Here is a 10,212-nt window from a genome sequence, read left to right on the forward strand (position 1 = left end):
AACATTTAAAGAAACCAACTCCATAATGTTCATGGTTTTGCAATTATACATTTACATAATATGTGTGTTGTGCTCTGGTGTCAAAATACATTTCTCCGTATACTCCATCACTTGTGTAGTCTTTCTTAATGTGTTATCATTCACATAATCAGTCATTGTTTGATGTGTTTAACAGATGATGGAAGGAATGATGATAGCGGGGAGCCTGGCGATGATGATGGACTAAATGAAAGATTTTCCGGTCCGTTTGGATCTGAAGATTTCCCACCTGACCCGGCTTTGGCTCCGTTGTCACTGAGAGTGAGTTTGTTTTTCTTAGATGTTTAAGGAAACTTAAAGATGCAATGCATCATTTCTATACAGAATTGAGAGACGGTTATCAAATGCCGCTCGGATTATGTCTGTAAAATGGAGAGTCACGCTACAGATAGCTTTCTCAGATGTCCTCAGCTCAAACAGATGCTTTACCATTTGGTGTCACTAGTAATACAGAAATTATGCACTGCTGATTTTTCTGTTTAACCATTTAATCACACAAATATGCCCTTGCATGTAAAATCCAGTCTAAAGTCTCATAATCTGTGAGATTGATTGATTTCAATCTTACTCGGTCAATATTAAAGATAGCAAGATTATATTTTCAATATGCAGGATGATTTGAAGTAAGAAAACAGTCAATCACACAAAAATAATGACTAGCACAGATGCGTCCACAAATGCTTTTTGCATTGAGCTTATGTCATCAAATGGATTATTTTTCAAAAATCACCAGCAGCAGTCAGAGAGAAAGGCCTCGCAACCATCCTTTGATCTGAGACGACATAAAGGTAACTGCTAAAATGTTGTATTTAAAATTGATTGACAGGTTAAAAAAGGACTAAAAAAGTTTGGGTCTTCTCGAGTCCGTTCGGCAAAAACACATTCATTTTAAATGACCCCAGGCTGCTAATATTATACCCGATCGTGTCCGAGACACATCACACGTAAACATTTTAGACACAAACCCATTCAGGTCCGACCTCGGGATTTCGGATCTAAGTGGACCTCTAGTTCATACACACAAGCATGATGATAAATTACTCTCTTTACAGGAGGCTTTAGCTGTCAGACGACCTGACTTCATCCAGCGCTCTCAGGCTCGAGTTCAGGCCCTAGAGATGAGGTCACAGGAGAGGCAGAAAGATGCCCTGCAGAAAACTCTCAGCTCACCTCAGAGACCCAAGACCATCCAGCAGCAAAAAGGTAGCATATAATATGAGAATTATCATGACATCATTTTAATGTCTTTATTTTAGTATTCAGCGTCTGTTTATCAGAGTGACAAGTAAAAAGAGATCAGAGATTGAAGAAAATATCAGCCCATGTTAAAATGTAGTGACTATCGCCCTCTTTTGGACCAGATTTGGAACTACAGCACTGGACATCTTTTAAAACTTTGTTTTATCACAACTGATAATAATTATCCTGTCTTTCTGAGATGCTCAGTGGTGAATGGATGTCCAAGTGCATTACAACATTGCAGCATCAGTTTCACAATTTATGTTGCTTATGCAAACTCTTATATATAACTCACATTTCTGAAAGGACTACAGATGTGTGTGTATTCTGCAGATAATCCTTTAAAATCTAAAGACAAATCAAAAATCAGTGGAAAGGAAGCACGTATGCGGCCCAGAAGGTAAAACAACAATTCTGTCATTGACACACCTTTTACTGTATCTATCTCTGTCTCTCTGTTTTATTAATTCTATCTCTATTGAAGTTGTTTTGTTGTTGTTAAATAAAACTGCTCACCCTGTGTTTCTCAATTAAACTTCCCTGATGCTCGACTGGATGTTCACGTGTTTGATTTATCTGGGACAGTGGTTCTCAAACTTTTTCAGCGTGCGGCCCCCCTCGTCCTTCGGATGAGACGTTAAACCGAGGTCCTGACACTCTGTGGTCATAAAAAATCCCAGGATGTCCTTCGAAAAAAGAGTAGAGGTGTGCCCTGCTGGCATCCTGGCCAAACTTGCCCATTGGCCTACTAATCATCCCTCATACTAATTAGCTATATCACTCTGTCTCCTCTCCACTAATAAGCTGGTGTGTGGTGGGCGTTCTGGCACAATATGGCTGCCGTTGCATCATCCAGGTGGATGCCGCACATTGGTGGTGGTTGAGGAGATTCCCCCATTCAGTCCTTCCAGAGTTTTTTTTGTGATTGTTGCGGGCAAAAATCCTCGATTTTGCGGCAAGTTTTCTTAAAAAATGCGATGGAATATGCGGGATATTTATGCAATTTATGCGAAGGAATTGCGGGAATTTGCGAAAATTGCAGAACTTGCAAAAACTGCGGAAACTTGCAAAAGCTGCAATGATGTTCACGTCACATAATCACGTCACTTCATAACGTTCCGAGGACACGGCTGCGCTTTTGGGAAGTAAATGCAACATTTTTCAACTTTCTGCTAATATATATGTGACTTTTTGCTACGAAAATGTGGGGATTATGAAGTCATGCAAGCCCTGCATATTTTGTGCGCAGAAATCTGTAATTAAAGCAGCGAAAGTGCGTCGTATTTGGAAAAAATGCAGAGGACACGGCTGCGCTTTTGGGAAGTAAATGCAACATTTTTCAACTTTCTGCTAATATATATGTGACTTTTTGCTACGAAAATGCGGGGATTATGAAGTCATGCAAGCCCCGCATATTTTGTGCGCGGAAATCTGTAATTAATGCAGCGAAAGTGCGTCGTATTTGGAAAAAATGCAGCCCCGTATAAATATGCGGACTTTGGCTGATTATGCAATATATCGCGCGATCGCACAATCGCGTTTTTCTGGAGGGATATGTAAAGCGCTTTGAGTACTGAGAAAAGTGCTATATAAATGTAAGGTATTATTATTGTGTACGGCAAATTCCTTCGCCCCCCCCCCCAAAGAAAATTTATGACAAAAAAACAGTTCTAACACTTACAATTTTAATTAAACAAAACATATTAAATTATACAAAGTAGGGCTGTTGGTTAGTAGCCTTATTTTTTAAAAAAGAGGGTGACATCTAGTGAAGAAGACTAGTAATTAGATTAACGTTAATCTTACGTTCAATGTTTGTGTAAATAAATATGAAAGAAAAAAATTTATTCTAATCTTTGAGAATCGATTTTGAATCGACAACATAAAAAAACACGATTAATCGAAAAAGTAATAAAACAACAGACTGAACCATGAAAATGTGCTTAATGAAATAAATAGTAATGAAGTAAATATTTCTGTGAAATACTCCCACTGGTAAAATAAATTCAAATGACATAAATGTCTACTATATGTGTAGTCTTGTACTTTATTTGTTTACTGTTTTAACATTTAATGATTATCTAATCAAAATAACAAAAGAAGTATTCCAGTGATGATAAAAAAAAGATTTTGATTAGTTGGATGTTAATTTAGCCGACAGCTGCATATAGTTTATTTTCTCTCGTGATTAACTTAAAATAGGGATAAAAGTAACCAGCTGGTAAAACATGAATGCAAATTGATAGTAATAATTTTGACAAACTTTGACGACAAACTTAGGTTTCTGCTGTTGTTTCTCTGCTAATGCAGCATCTGTTCAGCGAATTAATTACTTCATAATGATATGAAGCAACAGATGCACTCAGAAAAAAACTATTTGCATGGATTTTTTTTGCCAATAACCTATTGTTCCACCAATTAATTATTTATTATGTACAGCCAAGGTCCTTTTAGGAAAGTTGTGTCACTATGTGACCATTTTTGCAATTATTTCAGTCAAGACAGTTTTGTCAAGCGCCTCACGTGACTCTGTACAGAGCCCCTCCCTCAGAGAATTTTTATTGATTGATGATTGGTTCTTTTAACTGGAAGGCGGGACTTCCATCACCACAGCGGCCATATAGACCCCTTCACGGTTCACGTCACAGGCTGTTCCCACTGCGCATGTCGGGGTCAGAAAAGTCATTACAGCTGATTGAGTTGCGTATTATTTGGTATCGTCAAAAATGCCTACTTACGTCGTGGGCTGTGAAAATCGCACGAGGTCTTCCGTTAAGTTTTCGCGATTCATGCAGAATCTCAAAAACAAAAAAATACAACATCTGCGTCTGCAAGCAATTAACGTGCAGACTGGGACAATGCAAAGATCAAAGAGGCTTGTGTTTGTAGTGCTCACTTCATTTCAGGTAAGTCATCATTTTTCAGCCCTGTTAGATTAAATTATAAAGCCTAAATGGTATGAACAGTTCGACCCCGTGCTGCGCGCGCACCCGATAATCATCCAATGTTTACAAACCTTGAAGGGGTCTATAGAGCATTGCATTGTCCACTATTCATAGCAGCTTGGGGTGGTTTCCCAGACAGGGATTAGACTAGTCCTAGACTTTAAAAAAGGTAAGAGCTGTCCAAACTGAAAACAACTTGCACTGACATATCTTAAAATACATCAGTACTCTTTGTTTCGCCTCAAAATGGACACAAGGAATGTTTTTAGTAAGGCATGTTTGTTAAAACTAGTTATATTTCCTAATTAAACTAAGGCCTAGTCCTGGCTTAATCTAATCCCTGTCCGGGAAAGCACCCCCTTCTGTGTTAATAAACGTACCCTGCATACCAACCTTGAGATTTGATTGACAGGAATTACGACCTCCTTCCTGAAGTGAGGAAGAGGAGAGAGGAACAAAAGAGGATAAAAGAGGAAGAGAAAAGAAAACTGGCATCTCGAACCAACCGGCTCCGGGCAGAGCTCTTTAAAAAGGTACTTAAGCACAGATACAGCCAGTGATCTGAGAGCAGATGTACTGTCTCTTTTTTTAGTTTATGTAGAAGATTGATCTCAGATCAGTTAGAAGTCTGACACACACTGAGTGTATTTCAGCATTGGTAATCATTACTGCATGGCCATCTGTGTGAGATTAAACTTCGAGTCAGTTTTAACTGGCTTGACAAATTAGCGTAATTCCCATTTATCCTGAAAGTGAAGTTTTTCCAATAAAACTTCCAGGTTTCATTTCGTTGTCTCAACAAATTCCCCTAATTCTATTGGACGAGAGGAGATCTTCTCTATACTTGTTCTGCTTCTTGAGCAATACAATTGATTTTGGCAATATATTCACTGTTATAAAGATATTACTCTGGTTTTAAATATATAGACTGTCAACTTGACAGAGGATCATTTATATCTGTGAGTGAAATTAGATTTCTTGATGAAATACAAATGGCCTCTTCTACTCACACAAATATTGCTTTTGAACAACAAGTTTTTTTTAATTATTAGCAAAGGTAAAAATCACCACTATTATTCATAACATTTATACTCTTTGTATTAAACTTCAGCAACTTCTAACTTTGTTATCCAGACTTACTTACAAAACACTTATTAGAGGAACAATCCATCTGTAACCCTTCGCTAAGCCACGCCCGAAAGCCGCCACAGGCCAATCGTAGTTTAGCAACCGTAACTAATGCATATATTTAAACGTAAAATACGACGATTTAAGGCAAGACAGAGGCTGACTGACATACTTTACAACAGTGGTTCTCAAACTGGGGTCCGGGGCCCCCAGGTGGGCCGCGAGACGGTGCCAGGGGGGCCCCAGTTTTATGACATTTTATAAAATACATTAATTTATCATAAGTTTTGTATCATTAAACCAACAAAAATAAGCCTACTAACCAACATGACTACTTTGTATAATTTAATATGTTTTGTTTAATTAAAAAGTTACATTTTAGAACTGTTTTTGTCATTCATTTTTTTGGGGGGGGGCCGCAAAGGAATGCACTGTATACAAGGGGGCCGCATGCAGAAAAAGTTTGAGAACCACTGCTTTACAACATATTTGAGCATTTTGTTAATAGACAGCTGAGTACCCTAATCCGATCGTGACTTACTCTGGGTTATTTCTATAAGCGGGAGAATGTCATCATCACAAAGTGGTCAGGCTGATGTCTTGTGTTTATTCCACTGTTTGATGTATAATTATTTGATTATGTTTTACAAATTTCAATTACCCTGTTGTGCATGAACAAAACTGTTCCTCATCATTTTGTTTTTTCAAAAACCACACATAAACATTTTTCTTTCAAAAATGCAAACATGTACATACATATTGCTCATATAATATTGTAGCCCAGTTTGTGCTGAACAAAGTGTTATGAGACTTTTACATTTAATAAAGATAATAAAGTTTTTAATAAAGTATTAGTAATTGTTGAAATAAACATAAACAACAAAGATTACTAAATGCCGTATAAGTGCAGTTCATTATTAAGTATGCTCCACCACCTTTGTGCCAGTTTATAAAACAAAAAGATAAAGTTAATAGAATAACTAGAGCAACCACAAGAGGGGACTGTTTAGTTCAATTTAGAAAAAGTAGTTTTGGAAACACAGCCTTTTCTGTCAGAGCCACAAGTTTTTGGAATAGTCTGCCTAATAAATTAAGGGAGTGTAACAGTCTCTCCACTTTTAAATATCATTTGAAATCTTGGTTTCATGACAATTACAATTGTAATCATACACCTAGTAACTAAGTCTGCGACGGTATATATATATATATATATATATATATATATATATATATATATATATATATATATATATATATATATATATATATATATATATATATATATATTTTTTTTGTATGTGTGTGTATTTAGACTTTACTTACTTATATTGGAATTGTATTGGAATTAATTGAGTGGAGGGTTATGTGAGGTAAGCAATACTATTTGTTGAGTGCTGGTGGATCTATTACATTGCTATTGTATTTATCATATTTGTACTGTATTTTTTATCGCTTTTGTATTTTAGGGTGCCTGTTAAGATCTGGCTAGGGACTACAGATGGAAACTAGCACTTGTAGCTAATTCTGGCTTGTTTACAGCAAGTAATTTTATCTGTTGATCAATGAGCATTGTCCCTATCAAAATAAATAAATAAATAAAAAATAAATAAATAAATATTAGTTCATGTTAACTAATGAACCTTACTGTAAGGTGGTGTTGCTGAAATTTTTAACAGTGTAGATTTTTAAATCTTTGCTGTGCAATATTAATATCTGTTTAATATTAACACTAATATTATCCTGGTAGCAGGCAAGAAAATTCCCACGCAATTGATGTAACATCACCAAAGTGGAGGCCTGACAGGAATCTGGCGGTTTTTAGTGACCATAAAATATGAAATTGGGTGTTGTCCAGAATGTGCCTAAAAACAAGACAAAAAATACCAAGATTTGTTTTTCTTGAAAATAATTTTCTTGCAGTGCAGTGTAAACTGACACTTTCTTGCCCTCCAACACCCCTGGTGGGTCACGTGACTGAAAACTATGAATATAGGCATTTTATTCAACTTGACTTTTTTTCAACATTTGCCGGACAGAATTGCTTGAGTTCTCTTGCCACTAGATGTCCCCACAGATCAGCTTTTCAGAGCTGAGAATATACTGTAAATATCATCCAAACCTGCCTGAAAATGGGTCTTGACTGACAGGGTTGTAAAAATCTGTTAAGCTGTTTCATTAATGGGCTTTTCTTTGTATTTTTGACCACCAAGACCCTCAGCACATAAATGCAAGCTCCTGACTACTATTTTTAATCGTCTAATGTTAGATGTTGCTTCATTGTATCTTAGTCAGAGGAGTGTGTGTGTGTGTGTGTGTGTGTGTGTGTGTGTGTGTGTGTGTGTGTGTGTGTGTGTGTGTGTGTGTGTGTGTGTGTGTGTGTGTGTGTGTGTGTGTGTGTGTGTGTGTGTGTGTGTGCACGTGAGAGGTTCATTGTGCTGGCTTTGTGTGTGTATAGAGCTACTGTTCATCAGAACGAACACACATCTACTGCCAGTGATTCCAGAACACGCACACACACACACACACACACACACACACACACACACACGTTTAGACAACAAAATCATTTTTATGTGTGACAGTTATTTTCCTGCAGTCTTGACTTCACACACCACATATGATATGTAGTATTAATTATGTGTTTTAACTTTGTCTCCAACTCTTATGAGGTCCTTTTGGAGTCCATTTCGTTCCTGTCATAAAACTGACCCGTTTTCATTTTATTTTTTCAGAAACTTTTGGACCAAGTTTTACAGCGAGGAAATAACTGAGACTACTGGACTTTAAAAATGATAACATGCCAACTGTTATAAATGTTTTTGTTTTTCTCTTTCTTTGTAAAATGAATGTGCAGTGAACTTAAAATGTCATTCCTATGGGGTTAGATGACGTCTTTTCTCTTTACGTATCTAACTTTAACATCAATAATGAGCTTTTAATTTGGTCACATTAATCAAACTGTGAGGGAGACGGGTTGGCTGTCGCACACTTCACCGCAGTAAATATTATCAGGGAAGTTTTACTTTTTTAAAGGTTAGTTACTGTATTGACACATGTAGGGGTGGTTTCCTGGACAGGGATTATCTTAAACCAGGACAAGACCTTAGTTTAATTAGAAAATATAACTAGTTTTAAAAAACATGCTTTACTAAAAACATTACTTGTGTGCATTTTGAGGCAAAACAAAGGGCGCTGATGTATTTTAAGATATGTCAGTGCAAGTTGTTTTCAATTTGAACAGCCCCTATACATTTATTTGAGTGTAATCCCTGTCCGAGAAACCGCCCCATTGTAACTTTGAGTCTTACAAAAAGCTATTAAACAATTACATCATATTATCTAGGAAAATATATGACACCATCATACCGCTGATTTGTGAATAATGTTTTTGTTTTAAATATCCAAGAATAAATTTAAATCTGAAATATTTATTTTGAAGTATTATATCATTAAAAAAATACTTTTATAACATTTTTGCATTAAAAAATATTTTCATTTGATGAATTAAAGCAGTGAAACCATTTTTAACGTTGTTAATTCAGAGGACAGAATAAAAAAGTTTGTATTTTTTGACAATTTTAAATAAACTGTTTTAAGCCAAAATATAAAAGAACTGCAGAAAAAACATATGAAGAGTTTCGTTGCAAAACGAGATAAATCCATTTTTTAACATTTTTGTTAAAACATGTTTATTATTATGTTATCATGTTATTATTTTGTTTTATGGTGCTACTTAGCTGTATTTTTTAAGTTATGAAGGTTTAAATCAAAACAAACCAACTGCAGTTGAATTGAAATTAATTGGAATGCACAATTAAAAAACGAGATTTCTGAACAATTAAAAAAATGGTGGTTATCTCGTTTTGCAACGAAACTCTTCATATATGTAATTAAACTTTTAACTTTAAACCTCATAGTTACTATTGCAACCCTATATCACGCCAATACGTGACTATTTCACGTATGGACCAACGTGAAAATGTCACGTTTTGCCGCGTTTGAACGTGAGCATGTCACGTTTTCTGTTTGTGTCACTTTCACGTTTTAAATCTAACCCTAAACCGAAGCGAAAATGGTTTGAAAATAGGACAAAAAAGTTGAGTAACCAAAACGTGAAAGTGACACAAACAGAAAACGTGACATGCTCACGTTCAAACGCGGCAACTATACACATGTGACAACTAGCCCCGGGCTCTGCTACATGATAACCCGAAGCTTTGGGCTGAAGTTAAATAAAAAAATATATAATTTCAAATTTTTAATCTTGATGAACACAATAAGAAAACAGACCGGTGTCAAAACATGTAACCGAACATATCCTGCCATCTCTGTAAGTTTTCAGCACAAAACATGAGGAAAGAAAAGCGACATCACTATTGAGTTCCTACACAGTCTAAAGGTAAACTCACTACCTGAATATTTCTGGAGTCAATTTACTTATAAAATCCAGCTGCCACGTCTATAAATAACCGAATACTGGGGCATCCAGAACAAGATTAAGCACTCAGAGGAGAAGTGGTCGTCGTATTTAGCTGCATGTGGCGTAGAAAGGTTGTTCACCCTCTCTCTGTGACCCCTGTCTTATTACATTATGTAGGGTACAGCAAATAAAAGTGTACATTACAGATCCGGTCTTCCTCTTTAAAAGCCCAAAGCCAAAGAACTTAACCTTCCAAAGAGGTTCTTTGAACATTCATGGATCCTCCATCACGCTTTTATTTAAGGTTCAACGTTCTGCAAGCTCATTTTGACATCACGGGCCTGTCTCTCTCCGTGTCTCCAATCCATTAGCAGCAAGCCAAAGGAATTTGACCCCTTCTGAATAGGAATGCATCACTATTAGAGCCGTGCTGATGCAGGC

General features: G+C 36.3%; 1 protein-coding gene across 5 annotated transcripts in view; it reads left to right on the forward strand.

Annotated features, from left to right (window-relative positions):
• The window catches only part of c4h10orf90 (chromosome 4 C10orf90 homolog), a 33,268-nt gene extending 24,486 nt beyond the window's left edge, over positions 1-8,782 (forward strand). For 3 of the 5 annotated variants that reach the window (XM_055176335.2, XM_055176337.2, XM_055176336.2), the window contains 5 exons: positions 176-300; positions 1,092-1,242; positions 1,612-1,678; positions 4,636-4,756; positions 8,084-8,782. In XM_055176335.2, the coding sequence (XP_055032310.2) occupies positions 176-300; positions 1,092-1,242; positions 1,612-1,678; positions 4,636-4,756; positions 8,084-8,122 (503 nt within the window). In that variant the 3' untranslated portion in view covers positions 8,123-8,782. Of the gene's footprint in view, positions 1-175; positions 301-1,091; positions 1,243-1,592; positions 1,679-4,635; positions 4,757-8,083 lie in introns of those variants that run through there. The other 2 variants (XR_008636957.2, XR_012369336.1) reach the window with 2 other exon arrangements.
• Positions 8,783-10,212: the final 1,430 nt, after the last annotated feature.

This window comes from Misgurnus anguillicaudatus, chromosome 4, assembly GCF_027580225.2.
Source record: "Misgurnus anguillicaudatus chromosome 4, ASM2758022v2, whole genome shotgun sequence".
Taxonomy (NCBI): domain Eukaryota; kingdom Metazoa; phylum Chordata; class Actinopteri; order Cypriniformes; family Cobitidae; genus Misgurnus; species Misgurnus anguillicaudatus.